This window comes from Rattus norvegicus, chromosome 20 (genome assembly GCF_021556685.1).
Source record: "Rattus norvegicus strain SHRSP/BbbUtx chromosome 20, alternate assembly SHRSP_T2T, whole genome shotgun sequence".
NCBI classification, from domain to species: Eukaryota; Metazoa; Chordata; class Mammalia; order Rodentia; family Muridae; genus Rattus; species Rattus norvegicus.
Genome location: NC_141553.1, coordinates 26,199,126 through 26,218,166, shown reverse-complemented (window position 1 = coordinate 26,218,166; position 19,041 = coordinate 26,199,126). Strand labels below are relative to the sequence as shown.

Below are 19,041 nucleotides of genomic sequence, written 5' to 3'. Positions count from 1 at the left end.
CTTATATGTAGCAAGGGCTTTTAATTGTTATTGGAGGAGCAGACAGACAGATTTTCAGGTTTTGCTCTCATCAGTTTGACATGTTGAAACCTGTGTTACCTGTTTAAAAGTATAGTCTAGTTCTTCATCTGTCTGCCAGGTTGCTGAGAATGTATGTGCCCTTATGTGCTTGCAGAGGTGAACGCCAGAGGCCAACACTGGGTATCTTCCTCAGTTACTCTCTACCTCCCTACCTGTTTATTTGTTTATGGGACAGGGTTTCCCACTGGCACAGGCTTGATTTGGGTGGTCTGACTGGCCAGCCGCACCGGAGCTCCACCCTACTCAAGGCACCACAGCATGCTCCAGTGTCTCGGTTATTGTAGTATATGCATGCAGAGGAGCCAAACTCAGGCCCTCGGGCCTGCACAACAAGCGTTTTACCAAACGAGCCATTCCTGGACCCTGCTAAGTTACATTTTCTAGAATGAACTCTTTTGTCTGCTCCCCAGGGAGCTGGATTGGTGTTGATTTTCCTGAGCTGTTTGAAACCCTCGCCTGTTCAGGGCTCTCGGCTCTGATTACAGGACACAATAGTTTCTGGTGATTGCTGAGGAAAGATAGCTGTGATTTCAGCTAGGCGAACACTGTGTACCAGAATCGCTTTAACCCTCCTGGCTATTGTTAGCTATCTGGGCCACTGCCCAGGGTCACTGCCCGGGTTCCTCCAGAACTCACTTGGCTGCGTTGGCTCCTGTATTCAGGGTTGTGCTTGGTGCTCAGCCCAAGCAAAGAAAGTGGGAAACCCTAACCCATACAGCTGCTTTAAATGTAGTTCCTAGGTTAATCACGATGACTGCCTGGGTCCTCTCCTAGCTATTGGGTTTTTCCCCTCTTGAGTCTGCAGCCTACACTGAACAGTTCCTAGTAACTATCCCATTTTCTCTGAGGTGTGGCTTGGATTTAGGTTTTCCTTGTCGATCGGGGTTCATATTGTTATAAGATGTTAGCAAGTCTTTAGATTTTACAGGACCCTTCCAAGGCCTTTATTGTATATTCTGTATACACTACTGGATATTCAGGAGGTTGGACTATTTATTTTAAAGAGGACGTCTCTAGTTTATAGCTGCATCGAGATTCACACAACTGGTATCTGCCGTTCATGTCGGATCTCTACCTTTTAGGGAATGTCTGGAAGCCTCAGATTTGAGGCTGGTGATGTAGCTTGATTGGTAAAGGTCTTGTCTAGCATGCGTGAGGTTCTGGGTTGGATCCCCAGCACCAAAGAAACCAAACGTGGAGGTCCACAGTTGTAACCCAAAAGTCTGGAGTTGGAGGTGGCAGAAACAGACTAATCCTTAGCTACAGAGTAAGTTTGAGGTGATCCTGAGACAAGAGATCCTGTCTCAGATCCCAGATGTTCTCCATGGTTTGTAAATTAGGGTTTTGGGGGGTGGGGATGGGAGGGAATGCAGACATATGTCCTCAGTCTTCCGTTTTGGTATGATGTTCCCCCCACCCCAGCCACACCTCTTGTGGTGGTTTGAATATGCTTGGCCCAGGGAGTAGCACTATTAGGAGTTGAGGCCTTGTTGGAGTAGGTGTGTCACTATGGATGTGGACTCTAAGACCCTCACCCTAGCTGCCTAGAAGCCAGTCTTCTAGTGGCCTTCAGATGAAGATGTAGAACTCTCAGCTCCTACTGCACCATGCCTGTCTAGATGCTGCCATGCTCTCACCTTGATGATAGTGGACTGAACCTCTGAACCCGCAAGCCAGCCCCAATGAAATGTTGTCCTTATAAGACTTGACTTAGTCATGGTGTCTGTTCACAGCAGTAAAACCCTAAGATATCTCTAATGTATCTGCTGTGCCTATTACCCTTTCAAGTCTCCTAGGTCACACTACTATTATTGTATAGTATTAATATTATAAGTTTATTATATAAATAAATAATTAATATTTAACTCATGATACTTTTCTTTTTATGTTATTTGCCTCTAATTTGCCCACAATATATTCCATCTTTTTCAAAAGAGTTTTACTTATCAAATTTCAAAGACAGGGTCTGTGTACCCCAGGCTGGCTTCTAACTCTAAATCCCCCTGCATTAGATTCCAGAGTGCCCTGCCCTATTTGACCTATTCCTTCTTAGGGCAACTCCTCTTCTCTGTTTGTCCCTATTTTTCTCTTACCATTTGGGACGCATCTTCCCAGCATGCCCTGTAGAGAGGACAACTTGTGTGTTGTATGAATGCATCACTTGACAATTAAAAAACCCCTATGGCCCATAGGGAGTTTCTCCGGTAGGGAGAAAGGATTCTGGGAGAGAGCCAGATTGGCCCCAGAACATGAAGGAGGATAGATACATTGAACTTGGGCAAAGGTAACCAGCCATATGGCAAAACTTAGATGGTGAGATGGCTCAGTGGTTAAGAGCACTGGCAGCTCTTCCAGAGGTCCTGAGTTCAATTCCCAGCAACCATGTGGTGGCTCACAACCATCTGTAATGGGATCCGATGCCCTCTTCTGGTGTGTCTGAAGACAGTGACAGTGTACTCACATACATGAAATAAATCTTTTTTTTTTTTTTAAAGCATTACCCTTGTGGTTTGGGGCAATTCTTTTGTGACAGAAGTAAGAGAGGGAAAACTGAAGTTGATTTTGTACTTGAACAAAAACTGCAAAAATCAAATGCCAATAAACTGAGTCCAGAAACATCAAAAAGATAATAGGTTATGACCAAGTTATGTTTATCCCCCAAAAACTGAGTTTCTCTTAATATTATAAAGCCACTATTCTTTACTATATTAACAGGGTGATGCTGGGAGAAGTCAATAATCTCCACAAAAGAAAAAAAGTTTTAAATTTTAAAGTTAAAAAAATTGCTTTCCATGCAAGCAGGAGAGACAGAGTCTTGATCTCCAGCAATGGTGGGAGGAGAGAACACACTCCTGCAGTGTATCCTCTGACGTCCATGTGCACACTGAGACATACCACACAAGTGTGTGTGTGTGTGTGTGTGTGTGTGTGTGTGTGTGTGTGTGTGTGTGCTTGAGAGAAGAATAAAATTCACGGTCAGTGGAACCACCTGCAACCCCAGCACTGCAGGAAACTGGCAGTTGGTAGACAGATTCCCAGAGACTCTCTGGGCAAAACAATGAGTTCCGGGTCTTCTGTTGAGAGATCTTGTTTCAAAGAATAATGTGGAGGCAGCTGAAGGAGCAACTTTGTCCCCTACATGAGCATTCCTGGATGAATGTCCCTACACACACACACACACACACACACACACACACACACACACACACACCATCTCTCATGCTGGCCTGAAACTCTTAGGCATGTGCTATGACACCTGACTGGAGTTTTAAAATATTATACTTCCTAAAGAAGAGGACTTGTAACAAAATCCCACATAATGTTGAAGAGTAGAAATCGATCTTGCTCAGGCCAGAAATAAGACCAGGTCACAAAGGGTCACCACTTGTGATCAACCGTAAGAAAGGAACATACAAGGCAGAGGCAAGAAAGGAAGAACATGAGAACAAAATCTGTAGGTCAAACGTCCATCAAGTCAGCGGTTATTGAATGAGGAAAGTCTCCCAAATGAGAATGTCTTGTGCATTCAGCAAGGTTGTGAAAGTCAACTATATTTCTACATATGCTACACACGCCCCGCCATTTTAAAAAAGATACCATTTATCTCAACCAACCAGACCCCCCCAGAGCTCCCAAGAGCTAAACCATCAACCAAAGAGTACACGTGGAGCGACCCATGCATGGCTTCAGCCGCATACGTAGCAGAGGATGGGCGTTGTTGGGCATCAATGGGAGGAGAGGTCCTTGGTCCTGTGAAGGCTTGATGCCCCAGTGTAAGGGGAATGCCAGGGTGGGGAGGTAGGAGGGAGTGGGCAGATGGGTAGGTGATTGGAGGAAGCGGGTGAGTGGATGGGGTGAGGGGAGGGGTTTCCAGAGGGGAAACCGAGAAAGGGGATAACATTTGAAATGTAAATAAAGAAAATATCTAATAAAAGAAAAGAAGAAAAATACCATTTATAGTTGCATGTGAAATGAAATAACTGTGAATTAAGGTTACCAAAGATTTGGTGAGATCTGGAGAAATGATTTTAAATCTTTACTGAGGTAAATAACAGTTGGTGGAGTGACCACCTTGCATAGGGCTTAGATTTCCAGTCGCAGTAGCACAAGCAATCCTAGTACTCAAGAGACTGAGCAGGAGGTCAGAGGAGGAAGGCCAGCCCAGGAGTTCTCCGTCAGTGGGGGCTACAAAACCCTGTTTCATAAAACCTAAAGTCAACCCCAAACAAAACAAAATTTGCTACAGGATACCTTAGGAGATGGAAAAACCCACCATGTTTGTAGATAATAACCCCAAACCCTTTTTTTCTGCAACAGGGTTTAATTAAACAGCCCCAGACTGACCTTAAACTAACTCTGTAGCTCAGGAAGGCCTTGAACTCATGACCCTTCTGCTCCACCCTCTTAAGTTGCTGGTATTACAGGCCTGCTCCACCAAGCTCAGCTAATGTCCAGACTTATTTTTAAAAGTCTTACAAAAAGAAAAGAAAAGAAAAGAAAAGAAAAGAAAAGAACAAACAAGTCTATAGAAAACTAAGAACATCCAGGGCCAGCAAGATGGCTCTGGGATAAAAGTGCTTTGCTGCCAAGCCTGATGGTCCTAGTTCTATCCCAGGAACTCCCATGGAGGAGGGAGAGAGAAAAAACTGACTCCTGAAAGCTGTCCTCCAAGCTCCATATTCACAACCATGGCATGTATACACACTAAATAAATAATAAATAAATATTTTTATATGAACAATTAAATGATATAGACAGAGCTTCATACCCATTCTACTGGTTAACCTGGTGGTGGTGCCCATATTGGTAAAGATGCAGAGTAACCAGAGCCCTCCCAGTATCTCAGTGTCAGAACAATTCTTTGGGAAGACAATTTGCTACTCTTATGAGGTTGGCCTCATACAGGCGCTACCTTCAATCCCATCCCTAACCACATTAACAAAACAAGTAAAAGCACATTCAACAGGATATATTGGAACTGATATTATTACCAACGAAGCACTGAACAGATCAGATGTACACGGGGAACGCAACAGTCTGTCCACAAGCTGATATATGCCTTGTCATCCCACAGCATGAACATGAGTGAACAAAGACATAGGATTAAGGAAGCCAAGTCACGTACAAAAGAGTACAGACATTCTAATCCACTCATCTCACATTTTTACATGACAGACTAATACACTTAATGTTTTAAATAATTAAACATTGCGTATGTGGCAGGGGTGTGCGCATCACGGTGTGTACATTGCGGCTGGAGGACAATCTGCTGTAGTCAGCTCTCTCTCTCTCCACCATGTGGGCTCTGCAGATCAAATTCAGGTTGTCAGCTCAGTGGCAAGCATCTTCACCTGCCGAGCCATCTCTCTGACCCTTGCTTTTTTTTTTTTAACTTTTAAATAATCGACAAAATAGAGACATACACATTGCTAAGCACCATTGATTATCAGCAAGTGACCAGCAGCTTGTTAAAAGACAGCATCTGGTCTCATCTTAAGACCCTGACTCTGGGGTTCCTGGGAGTAGCCTATGAAGCTGCCTGCCTGTTTAGGTCCCAGGTAGCCCTCCGCTGCTAGCCCAGCAAGTCATTTTGCCTACTTCAGAAACTATCTGAAGCTGTTTTGCTCTCTGTTACTCCAGAATCAGGTCTCCATGTCTGCCTTGCTCCTCAGTTCTGGCTACATCTGTTCCTTCAGTTCTGTATCCTCAGCAGTTGCCTGGCTGTGTGGGCCAGGGCTTCGCAGTTTCCGTCCCCTCACCCTGCCACACTCTTCCCACCTTCCACCTGACTTTTAGTCATCCCTCAGGCATTAGCTTTAACACCATGTTTCAGGGGGAAACTCCCCAGCCAATCATCAGGTTTGGAACACTATGTGTTTCCTCCTTTATAAAGTCCACTGCTATTAAAAATTGTATAGCATTTGTAGAATTTCTAATTATCTGACCCCCCTTACTAGTCACTAAGCCAGTGGTTTTCAACCTGTGGGTCCCCATCCCTTTGCACTTCCAAGGGCCCTTTCACAGGGGCTGTGTATCAGATATTTACATAATGATTTGTAACAGTAGCAAAATTACAGTTATGAAGTAGCAATGAAAATAATTCTATGGTTGGGGATCACCACGACACAGGGGGCTGTATTAAAAAGCCGCAGCAGGGGGCTGGGGATTTAGCTCAGTGGTAGAGCGCTTGCCTAGGAAGCGCAAGGCCCTGGGTTCGGTCCCCAGCTCCGAAAAAAAGAACCAAAAAAAAAAAAAAAAAAAAAAGCCGCAGCAGTAGGAAGGTCAAGATATGTGGCTCTAAGTTTTCTGGAGGCAGAGAATTTTTGAGTCTTGCTTAATGCTCTAACCTTAGACACACAACACATAAATGTGCTAAATTCTTGTTGGATGAGAGAATGTGGAGTTTCTCAAAAGGTATAAGAAAAAGCCCTGAAATGACAGATTATAAACTGCCTCTGTACTATTTAAGATATCTTTTCTTTCTTTTTTCCTCCCCACCCCCTACCCCCAGATAGGATGTTTTTATGTAGAACTGACTGTCCTGGAAGTCTCTGTGTAGACCAAGTTGGCCTAGAATTCAGAGATCACCTGCCTCTGCCTCCTGGGTGCTGGGATTAAAGGTGTGCACCACCGCCACCCAGCTCAATATATCCTTTCTTCATGTTATTTTTAGACAGAGTCTCATGTAGCCCAGGCTGGCCTCCAACTTGCTAAGTAGCCCAGGAAGACCTCAAGCTTCTGATCCTTCTGCCTCTACCTCCCAAACAATGAGCTTACATGCATAGGCCACCATGGGTGCACAAGATCCTTTCTTCTGTTCTAAAACATCTCATCTCCCCGGCAAGCTTCTTTCAAGCAATGATCCAGAAGTAGCAATAAGGAAACCCAACAAGTGCTGATAGCTATAACAAGGTAAACTTGGGTTGCCTTAGAAGTTTGTGTACAAGCAAACAGAGAGTGGCCCAGTTACACATTCCTGGGCAGAGAATCTGGAGTCAGCCAGGACACAGAAAGGGATCAGGGCCATTTGCTGTGGATTCCTGTGGACCCTTTATCTGGGGCTACCGCATCAGTAGATGCCATTTTCTAAGACTCAAAATAAAGCTCTGGCCAAGAGCTTTTGGAAATGCTGACTTCAGTGAGGAAGGACCTCCCTCCTACTGAGAGATCTCAACATAATTAACTTGGAAACCAAGAGGTATACGCACAAATGTGTGTCCAGCTAAACCGAAGTTAGGTGAACAAAGGTAAAGTATCAATTACACACAGGAGCCCTGAGACAGTCGCCCAGCACACTTACATCTTCTGAACTAAAGTCATGGAAAACTTCATTTTCTTCCTGACCTTGATGCTCCTATGTAACAAGTGGCTGTTGTTGTTGTTGTTGTTATTACTATTATTAAGAGACAAAGTCTCAGGTTGCCTTGAAACTCATTGTTTTGACCAGGATGATGAGGTCCTTCTTGCCTCCACCTCCCGAGTTCTAGGATCACAGATGTGCACACCGTGGTGCGCGATTTACTCTTTGCTATGGATTGAACTTGGAGCCTTTCATATGGTGGGCAAGCACCATACCAGCTGAGATCCTTCTCCAGCTCAACTTTGACATACTGTTAGGAGAATCCAAGGGATCAAAATCTGTGTCTCTGGGTCCTCTGAGAGGTTGCAGGGCTTTAGTCTGCAGCTAGCAGGCTTCAGGCTGTCTCTGCCTTAGGTCCTTTAGGTCTAACCATATTGATTTTATCGAGTGTGTGTGTGGGGGGGGGGGGTGATATTTTGGGGATTTTTTTCCCCTGCTGGGGCACTGGACAGTCAGGAGTTGCTCCTCACTGTCACCTGTGTGACGAGAACCTTTGTAAACAGTAGGGAAACACGGCCACTCCCTCTGTCCTTTTAGATCAATCAGCTTTTTTTTTTTTTTTTTTTTTTTTTTTTGGTTCTTTTTTTCCGGAGCTGGGGACCGAACCCAGGGCCTTGCGCTTCCTAGGTAAGCGCTCTACCACTGAGCTAAATCCCCAGCCCCAGATCAATCAGCTTTATAAAAGGCACAGGTGCACCGAGGCAGACTCCTCTCAGTGTCCAGGCTAACTTTCTGGATGTCCTAATTCCTCTGTGACAGGGTCTCAGGCTGGCGTCAACACGTGTGTAGCTAAGAATAACTTGGAATTCTTGATCCTCCTGACTCCACCTTTGGAGTACAGAACCCTCCTGGCTCTGTCTGCTCTTTTTAGACCCTCAGACTCAAAGTTCTTCAGCATCTCCCACAAACCTACTGATTCCTCCATTTAGCCAGCCCTGGCCTGTGAAGCCTTTCTACCCTCACCCCGAACTGCCTGGCCCCCAGGTGCACAGCTTCAAACTTGTGGAATAGTGTGCATGTGTGTGTGTGTGTGTGTGTGTGTGTGTGTGTGTGTGTGCCTGTGTGTTTGTGTGTATGTGTGTGTATGTGTATGTGTGCACTGCACACACATGTTTGTGCCAACCAGAGGTGGACATCAGGTGTCATTCATAAGTTACTGTCTTATCTCTTTTTCTCCCCCAATTTCATACATGTGTACAACATGTTTTGAGAATTTCATACATGTATACAATGTGTTTTGATCATACTAACCCCTCCATTCCCCCATCAAACTCCTTCCAGACCATCCTCTCCGCCACATTCCCCTCCCAATTTCACTTCCTCTATTCACATCTCACTGAACCCAATTAGTGCTGACTTTATGTGCACAGGGCCATTTACTGGAGCATAAGCTTCCTTGTATCTGTCAGGGTCTTTCACCATCCTGGAGTAGGCAAACCCCAAGGATCCAATTGCTACCTCCCCAGCACGACAGGATGATGCCCATCCTTGTAGCATGGAGTCGTTTCTTAAATCATTTGCCCTGTCCAGTCAGTCACCAACACCAAGTTCAGCTTCATCTAAATATGCCATTCTTCCCCTTCTCCTGGCACTTGTCCCACCCCACTGGAGTATCTATGCCCAGGACCTCTTCCATAGCTTCCTCAGAAGCCTCAGGTACTCCACCCTTTTCTGATCTAACCCATCCTTCTAGAATCATCTTCCTTTCACCTTGCTCATGTGACCAGTTTGTTCTGGCTTTTTTTCCAGGCTCTTGAAACTCATCAGGCTCTCCTTTCTGGTTCAGTCAGTTTCCTCCCTGTCACACCAAAAACATTGCAATGCCCACATGTATGGCCTTCTGTAAGCAGGCCTCCTTGGCTGGACAGGAGTTATCCTTCCCACTCACCTCTTCCTCAGTGCCCTCTGCCCTCTGCCCTCTGCCCTATTCTCCAGTAAACAAGGACTCCCTGACCCAGTGGGTCTCATGGAGCCTCGTCTAGCCTCAACCTTGCTACTATAACTAAGGATGACTTTGAACTTCTGACCCTCCTCCTCCACCTTTCAAGTCCTGATTATAGGCGTGTGTCACCACAGTTGGTTTTATGTACAGCTGGGGACCAAACTCAGGCGTCTCCAGCCCCTTGTACACCCCTTATTACACAACGATGTAGCATTCTGATTATATGTCTGCTTTGTCTACTAGATTATGAGTTGCCCTCTCAGAATGGTTTAGATGTGGTTTTTAAAACAAGGTCGCCAGCCTCCAATAGCTCACTGCTTTGAACTCTTGCTTTGAGCAGCGTTAGTGACTCGATGTGTGTTTGTTGAATAACAAATGAGTTCCTTTCTAACTAGCTCCAGTTTAGTCTTCAGAGCTCAACTTAGAATACCCAGAGAGCTCCACAGCCTTCCTCTACCTTTCTACCTCTCAGCCTGAAAGCATATGGTCTATTGCTATAGAAACTAAGAAGCCAAGCATAGGGATGTGTGCCTTTAATCCCAGCACTTGGGAGGCAGAGGCAGGCAGATCTTTGTGAGTTTCAAGTTAGCCTGGTCTATGTAGAGAAAAAGAAGAGAAAGAGAGAGGGAGAGGGAAGAAGAGAGAGAGGGGGAGATAGAGAGAGGGAGAAAGAAGAAGGAAGGAAGGGAGGGAGGAGAGAGGGAGAGATAGAGGGAGAAAGAAGAAGGGAGGGAGGAGAGAGACAGAGAAAGAGAGAGAGGAGGAGGAGAAAGAGAGGAGGAGGAGAAAGAGAGGAGGAGGAGAAAGAGAGGAGGAGGAGAAGAGGAAGAGGAGGAGAAGAAGAAGGAAAGAAAGAAAGAAAGAAAGAAAGAAAGAAAGAAAGAAAGAAAGAAGAAACTAGGGTGACCTCCTTCTCGCCTTCCTGGAAGGCATTAGTATGCATTTATAGTGTTTGTATAGTTGCATTGACAATGCTGCTGAGCAAAATAAAAACTGAACAAAGACGGCTTTCTGAGTAGACTTGTATAAACCCTGTGCTTAGAAAACTAGCGCCAACTGATAGCCGACCAGGAAAATTACAGTGTTCTTTATACAGTTGTAGTCAGAAAACTCAGTGCCAGTTCATTCTGAAATGAATGTAATGGATTCCTATGAATTTCCTGGACATGAACTCTGTCAGCAGAGAAATTCTTCCTAGGTAAAATTAGTATTGCAGCAAGGAAGTCATATGCATGACTTTCATTGTGTGTGGATATGCATGCCCACATGAATGTGTGCACGTGTGTGTGTGTGTGTGTGTGTGTGTGTGTGTGTGTACATGTTTTGTGTGTGGCTGTTATGTGTGTACGCAGTTCGTATATGTGTGAGTTCATACTCATGCATTCGATCAGAGGTCACATCAGAGGTCTTCCTCGATTACTCACTACAGTATTTACTGAGGTAAGGTCTCTTCTGACCCTGAAGCTCACCATTGCGTCCGGTCTAGCTAATCGGTATACCTGGGAGTCTTGCATCTATGTGGGTTGTGGAGGTCTGAACTCTGGTCCTCATATTTGTGCTTTAACCCATCGAGCCATTCCTCTGGTTTGAAAATGTATAGATTTGTACATTTTTGCCTGAGTGATTAACCACATTTGGGCAACTATTGGATTACTTCTATTTGGAGAAGGGGTTGATAATTGTGGTTGTTTTTTGTTTTGTTTTGTTTTGTTTTGGTAGTATACTGAACTAGTTCTTGTAGCTGAGGAATGTAAAGAATGAGTGATTTGGTCTTTTGCTTAAGAAAACAAAAAACCAAAAACCAAAGCAGTCTATCCAGAAACCAGTGAGTTAGTTGGCTGGACCTCTCTAAGGTGTGTGTGCTGTTATCTAGGGCTCGCCAGCTTACTCAGACTGACCTGAGGCCACGGAGGGGCATGTGTCACGCTGCTGGAATGACTGCTCACAAGCTTTGCGGACCATAGTTCCCAGCGGTGTCATCAGTTATATTTAAAGGAGAAGGTCACACATCACTGTTACTACTCTTTCCTGTGTCTTTGGCCACCTGCCTAACTCATGATTTAAATGTAAGGTGAATCTCTTGCTTTCATGGTTTTGCTTGTTTTTAGCTGATGACCCTGTCCCACTCTCTAAATGACTGGAACAATATCAGTTGTCCATGACCAGTGCAGACCAGCAACACCAGGAGCCAGCTTTGCTCGCTCTGCAGCTTCTTCTCATGGGTCTCAATGGTCCTCGAATCCCGAGGGACTTCTCCAGTAATTAACTGTGAGAATGCCCCTTGAGTGAATAGTTTCCCTCAATCCTTATTGATTCCTTGATTCACTATTGTGGGCCAAAAGCAGAACTTGGCACTCAAGACTCGGAACCATCAAAACCCTGCTGTAAAGGTCAGTTGGGAAACCTAGTAGTAAGCTGCCAATTTCATTGTGAAAATAATATTGGGTATGCTTACATGTACTTGAAAGCAAAAATTTTCAAGGGGCGGGGGGTGGCGGCAGTGGCCCAGGGGTGGGAGGGTTCAAGACAGGCTTTCTCTTTATGTAGCCCTAGCTGTCCTGAAACTGGCTCTGTAGACCAGGCTAGCCTCAAACTCACACGTCTCTGTCTGCCTTTGTCTCCTGAGCGCTGGAATTAAAAACCTGAGTTACCACCTTGAAAGCAAAATTTGATATATGAATGTGCCTTTGGGCCAGAATACCTTCAATTAGTATGCATATATAAAATACGATTGTTCATATTACTGTGATTGCCCCATAGTAGGAACATTATGAGAGGAAAAGGTGTAATACTGTTGGCTTACAGAAAATAAAGTCCACATAGTGATGATGTCATACCCCAGCAGTTATTAGGTGATTAGAGAAAGATAGTAAGTAACTCTTTTTTTTTTTTTTTTCAGAGCTAGGGACCGAACCCAGGGCCTTGTGCTTCCTAGGCAAGCGCTCTACCACTGAGCTAAATCCCCAACCCCAGCAAGTAACTCTTTACAGGGCTCCAAATGCCAGTAATTCTCCATGAATGCAGTGTATTTTATGTGCACGGTTCACGTTACCATGTGGTAGGGAAAGAGATAGCAAAGAACTACCTTAGGTTGGTCCTAGATTCTGTGGGACCACAGACATAGAAGGAAATAGTTCAGAGTAGAGAATAAAATTAGGACGTAAGGTTAGGAACAGCATGTGTGAGTCGGGAAGCCTGAAGCCTGTGTGCCTTGGATGAGTGTCTCTGGGCCTGGGCGACAGTGCAGGAGGTAAAGCCCTTGACTTGAAAGCATGAGAAGCTAGATTTGGAGTGCCCCAGAACCCAGGTAAAAGCAAGGACACACATGCACACTCATGCGCACATGCACATACACGCATGTCTATGCACGTACACACACATGTCTATGCACGCACACACACATGTATACGCGCACACACACACCACACACCCCGAACATCCCCTCCACTCATCAGACATATTAGGAAAGACTTTTACATATGTAGAATGATGTTTTTAAATTGGCCTTATCTACAATGCTATTCTATTCTAAAAGCTATCAGTCAGGTAGGGGAGGGGAATAAAATCTGGAGTGTAAAAATAAATAAACAAACAAACAAACAAACAAAGAGCTATCAGCCATTATCTCATTACTTGCCCAACCCCCATTTGTTTTTAATTGTTTGAGACAAGGTCAACCCGGCTTCTACTAACATCCACACACATAAGCACATACATAATTTTTTTTTAAATCTTAGAAATATATGGCTCTTAAAAGAAGAAAAGAAAAAAAAAATGGAGACATGGTCTTAAGTAGCCCAGACTGCCTTTCACTCTATAAGTAGCCAAAGACGTCCTTGAACTACTGATCCTCTTGCCTCTCCCTCCAGAGTGCTAGAGAGTACAGGCTTGTGCCGCCACATTTGGTTTTCTGTGGTGCTGAGGGAATCTAGACATTTTATTTGTTGCAGTGCCAGGGTGAGGGGCTGAACGTCAGGCCCTCATGCACACTGGGCAAGCGCTCTACCATTTGTGCCAAGATACGGCCTCACCCTAGAACAAACTAAGTTACTCATGTAGCTAGTGCTATGTTCCTGCCTTTCCTCTAGTTCCTTTGCTCAAAGGAAGTATGGAATTTTTTTCTGGAGCAACGATCATGGCAGACAGATAACATTGCTAAACACCGCTCACTGGCCGTCTTTACCTTACTTGGGGCGGTGGAATTCCTACCACTATACAATCCAACTGGACTCGGCTTCCTTCCGGTACTTCTCTGCTCCGTAACTTTTGTGTGAAGCGGGGAGGCTGCCCCAGAGGCTCTTCGTAGTATAGGGACGAAGGTGAAGAACCCGGGGTGCTATCTCCAGCCGCAGCCTCCACCGCTGCCAGCTCGGCTTCCCGCCTCTTGGCTTCCCGCTGTTCAATGGCATGGTTCAGTTCGTTATCCCTGCTATCTGCAGGGATGGGGATGGGGACCGATGTTCTCTCGCGCCTTTCCGTCAGATCTGAGAAAGTCGGGCTGTTTTCTTGCACAACTTTGTTTGGGGATTCCGTTTTGCTCTTGTGGTTTTTGCAGGCCCGAGGTCTGATCCTCTTGGAGCTGTGAGCCTTGAAAAGGGAGGAGAGCTCTTCGATGAAGTCGGCAGCCTTGTTCAGGAAGACTTTCTTGGACTGGGTTTCAGAACTGTACTGTGGCCTCTTGGTCTCCGGGGGGCTGTCTTTGGAGCTGGCAAGACCTCGGGAGCTGTCCTGGAGGAAGGCGGGTTCGAAGCTTGGCTTCTGGTCAGAAGACAGACGCTTCCTCGTCTGAGATTCATCCACCCTCTCCAAGGGGTCGTGGTTGATGGCTAGCCTTGCCAGGTTGACACTTTCATCTAACTCCTCTTGGCTCAGGAAGGCAGAAAGATCCGGAAGGTCCTCCGGGCCTCCTCCTTCTGCAGCCCCAGGACTGCTGAAATGGAAAGGGTTGGAGGAGGGCTCTGCTCGACTCCGCTCATTGTCCCCGCGATGTCTGGTTTCAGCCAGATAGCTTTCTCTCAGGAGCTGAGAGATGGAAGTAGATGCCTCTATGCTGTCGTCTTGCATGCTGTAACAAAGTGATGAGAATAGCAGAAAGATTCAGACCACTGCCACGGAAAAACATGCCTGCACGTACTTCAGCACAGAGACTTAAATTACGTAAAAAAAAAAAAAAAGAAAAAAAAGAAAAAAAGAAAAGCTCACATCACCTAATGTTGACATTTTCTCAAAAGTGAAAGACTTAACCACGACTCCTAACTCTAAAGGAGAACGAAACTCAGTAAAGTTTCCCTGAAATTAAAAATAAAAATTTTGCCGAGGATGGTGGTCTATGGCTTACTTAATCGGAGCACTTGGGAGACAGAGACCAGATGAATTTCTGTGAGTTCTGGGCTAGCCTGGTCTACATAGTGAGTTCCAGTATAACCAGGGCTATGTACAGAGACCCTGTCTCAAAAATCCAAAACAAACAAATAAACAAGTGACACCTTGGGATTACTATTTCAGTTAAAAAAAAAAACCTTTGCATTAAATTCAATTGTGCAAGTTAAGAAATAACCAGTTATTTTACACAGTATCAGGGCTGGAAAGGGAACTCAGTGGCAGAAAGAACATTTGCCTAAAATGTGAAAAAAAAGTCTAAGCCTAATATTTAAAATATGTATGTATGTATGTATGTATGTATGTATGTATGTATTGTGTGTATGTGTGTGTGTGTCTTTTAAGTGCCATGAAGCTTATTTCTTCCACCATGTTGGTCTAAGGATCATACCTGGACTTAGCTGCAAGCCCCTGGACTCACCGAACCACCTCACTAGCCCTTCTAAGCCTAATTTTGGTAACGGTTGCAACAGTCTTTTTTGTTATGATGAGCTTCCATATGAGAAACAGGTTTGTTATATATCCTGTGGGTTTTGTTAACTCAATGATAATAGAATTCTAGAAAAACAAAAACAGGAAATTGACAACACATTCTCACTTATGTAGCCTCGATAGAGCTCGTGAAAGATGACCATGTTTATGCTGTTTGATAGGAGACATGCTGCTTAAATTCAGTGTTGTGCTGGGCTCAGTCTGCTCTCAAAAGCTAGGCTCATCTGCCCTTCATGTTGAGTCTAAACTGTTGGGCTTCTTTTTTCTTTATAATTTAAATTTAAACACATAGTTATTTGTAGGTCTGTGTGTGTGTGGTATACACGCGTAAGTGTCAGTGCTCAATGAGGCCAGAGGTGCACTAAGAATACAATCGGATCCTCTGCAAGAGCAGTGTGTTCTCTTAATGGCTGAGCCATCTCTTCTGCCCCTAAGCCTAGGTTTCTAAAAGTATCTCAAATTAACTTTGGTTAAAAGAAGAGATGAGAGGTTACAGAACACAGCACTTAGCAGGTGTCACAGTCTTAGTTTTTAAATAGCAAATATATGAATATATCACTTTTAAAAAACAGTTTTACAACATGAAGAAAACAGAAGACTGTGCTTGGTGCTGGTGATATCATCCACATATTCCCTCAGTCCTTACTAGAGGGATAGCTTACCTTTGACCCCCCCTTCCCCCAGGGAACTAAATTCTCTTCTATACCAGACACTCAGAGATGGCCTTAATCTTCCCATTGACTGAGAACACCCCACCCTTAACTCCACCCACCCTCCCGGATGGTAACAGAATGAAGACCAACTATGTGCCATTTTTTGCTATTAGGTATTGGCCTTGTCAATAAAATGGGGAAGAAAATAATACCCTAAATCTCTCCCCTCTCTAAGATTCAAGCCTATTTCAGTTGGTCTATCTCTTTCGCCTGACACGGTAGCCGCTCACTTATATTACACTGAAGGCTTCCTAGGAACTTCTCTGGCTCCCAGACTTCCACGGCGCTACCCAAACTAACCTCACAACTGGCAAAGTAGGCAGTCACCTTGAGAGGGCAGTTAGAGATGGCTGCGTGGGTCACTCACAGGGAATGTTTTCTCTACGTGCTTGCCAGAGCCTGAGATGGCTCTGACTGGAGTTAATTCAGTGAAGTTCACTGTGCCTTCGAAAGGGATGAATTTAGAATTCAAAGGTGTTGGATGAAGCTATCACCTTAATCTAGATAGGTGGTCATTATGGTATGGAGGGGAGTATGAAAATCGGAACTACGTTCAATAAGAATCAGTCAAACAAATTATGACAGGCTTGTTACCTAGAATGATTTTCAGTTTTGTAGAATGGTAATATGCACAATAGCACATGAAAGCAAAACTAATGTCCCAGTTGAGAATTTTCACGTGTGCATGAACTCCATGGGAGAACAGATGTATGGAATAAGGCTCAAAATGCTATTTGAAAACATATTTAATATACTGATTATCATCGGCAATGCACAGACGAGTTATGATAACTACCCATTCATGTACTTCTTTACCTTGGGCCTTTGGATACTCCGCATTTCAGGGTGAGAAGTGGTTCTGCCTTGTGAACCAGGAGGCCTCTCCGTTTGAGGGATGATGGTGTTTTACTATGTGGTCATGTGACTTCATCTTATAGCTGTGTTGTGTTGGCTTAGATCGAAGCCAGCACGGAGATAGCAGGTGAGTGACTGAGACAGTTCTACAACCTCCCTGAGCTTCGATTTTCTTCTCTTTAATTGTGTGTAGTCCCTTTCTCCTGTCAGTCAAGATTAACAACTGTAAGAAGGCAAAGCCTGTGGCTAGGGTAGGCCACTGACACGATCACTAATTTGTTTTTTAAAGAAACCATGACACTGATGCTAATGTTGAAGAAATTTCAGAAAGTTTATATTTATGTTGGAAGTGGAAATCAAGAACCGTCACCGCTTTACTGAATCCAGTTTTTTGTTATGGTTCCTAAAAAAGCCAATTGTTGTGTGTGATTGTTTTTATGTTTATGGTCATTAAAACCACGGTGATAATAAAATTTCCAAGCATTCAAAACTGAAGTTTCTGTAGTACTTTAAACTTTTATGTCCCAAGATACCCATGCGCTTGGAGTTCAAGACCTGCTTCTGATGTTTCCTGGCTGTACTAACTTGGGAAAGTCTAACTTCTGTAAGCTTCCACCTGGAAAATAGGGGAAGCAACAGTAGCCATCTCTAGGCTGAAGTGATGACTAAAAGGCCATTTAGTAAACATTCAAGGGTAGTTACTGTCGTCACAGGACAGCTACGGCTGCCCCATTGTGTGAGGAGAAATGGTGGTCACGTGACAACTACAGCCACACCTGGCTCCATTATCTGTGGAGAAATGGTTTGTGTCCCAGTCAAGATTGAAAAGACACTGACCTCTAGGCTTCTACTCACCAGTATGTCAGTCTTATGTGAGATCCAGGTTCACAAATGGCCTGTCCTCGCTGTAAAACCCTGAATATATTCTCTTCGGTTGGCCTGCTCACTGTGCCTCCTCTCCTTATCCTCTTACAGCACTAAATTCTGCATAGCTTGCAGCTCCTCGTAGCCAACACACAACTGCTCTGCAGTCTCTTCTTCTCTCTCCAATACGCTCCAAAAAGTCATGTTATCACCAAACACAGTATACTGAATTTGTCTGTTTTCAGTTTTTGTTTTTTTGGGTTTTTTTTTTTTGTTTTTTGTTTTGTTTTTTTGTTTTTGTTTTTTGTCTCTCCTGCATTGTTTTTGTGTTCTTTCCACAGTCAGAGAGCAGAAGGTAGTCAACTAACACCTGCTGGGTTTTAATTCACCAGAACTTCCCAGTAGCTCTATTACTTTTTTTTTTTTAACTGCAGGGTTAAGTAAAGAAGGTCAAATAACAAAAGAAAAATTATGTGATACTGCAAAAATAAATAAATAAATAAAGAAAGAAAGAAAGAAAGAAAGAAATAGCTCTGCTCATGTTGGGCAAGTGTTCTACCCTGCCATCTCATCTAATAAATTTAATTGAGCATCTTCTATATGCTAGGTGCTATTCTAGGAATCGAGTGGCCAATAAAAGACATAGTTTCTTTATGGAGCTAACTTCCTAATGGGAATGATATCAATGTTAAGAATAAAGTATGGCATATGGCATGGTGGTCAAGTGTAAAGCAGGCAGGGTGTGAAGCTCAAGAGAGGTGTGTCACCTTAGGTGGGAAGGGCCAAATGTCTTACGGAGAGGTCAGCAACTGGCCTAGCTGGGGAGAATAATCTATACTAAGGAAACAATGTCCAATCAGAAAGGATGAGTGAGGGTTGGGGATTTAGCTCAGTGGTAGAGCGCTTGCCTAGCAAGCGCAAGGCCCTGGGTTCAGTCACCAGCTCCAAAAAAAAGAAAAAAGAAAAAGAAGAAGAAGAAGAAGAAGAAGAAGAAGAAGAAGAAGAAGAAGAAGAAGAAGAAGAAGAAGAAGAAGAAGAAGAAGAAAGGATGAGTGTTTGGTGTGTTGAGTCAAAGCCCCCTGTGTACCCAGTGAGTGGATAAAAGGATGGGAGATAGGAGGTGACATAGGAGGTAAGAACTGTACAAGATGGTAGACTGAGCATGGTGGCTTATGTCCTTAATCCTGGTACTTGGAAGGCCAAAGCAGGTACAGTGTCATGGGTTCCAGGACAGTCTGGATTACACAGTGAGTCCTAGGATGAACTGAACTATAGAGTAGTCTCAAAACAACAACAACAACAACAACAGAAAAAGAAGGAAAGGAAGAAAGAAGGAAAGGAAGAAGACCAGATCA

The 19,041-nt window shown here is 44.2% G+C and overlaps 1 protein-coding gene across 1 annotated transcript in view; it reads right to left on the bottom strand.

Moving 5' to 3' along the window:
- Positions 1-19,041, bottom strand: part of Mypn (myopalladin) — an 85,636-nt gene that overhangs the window by 60,255 nt on the left and 6,340 nt on the right. The window contains 1 exon segment of the mRNA NM_001368817.1: positions 13,567-14,448. Coding sequence (NP_001355746.1) covers positions 13,567-14,447 — 881 coding nt within the window. The 5' untranslated portion in view covers position 14,448.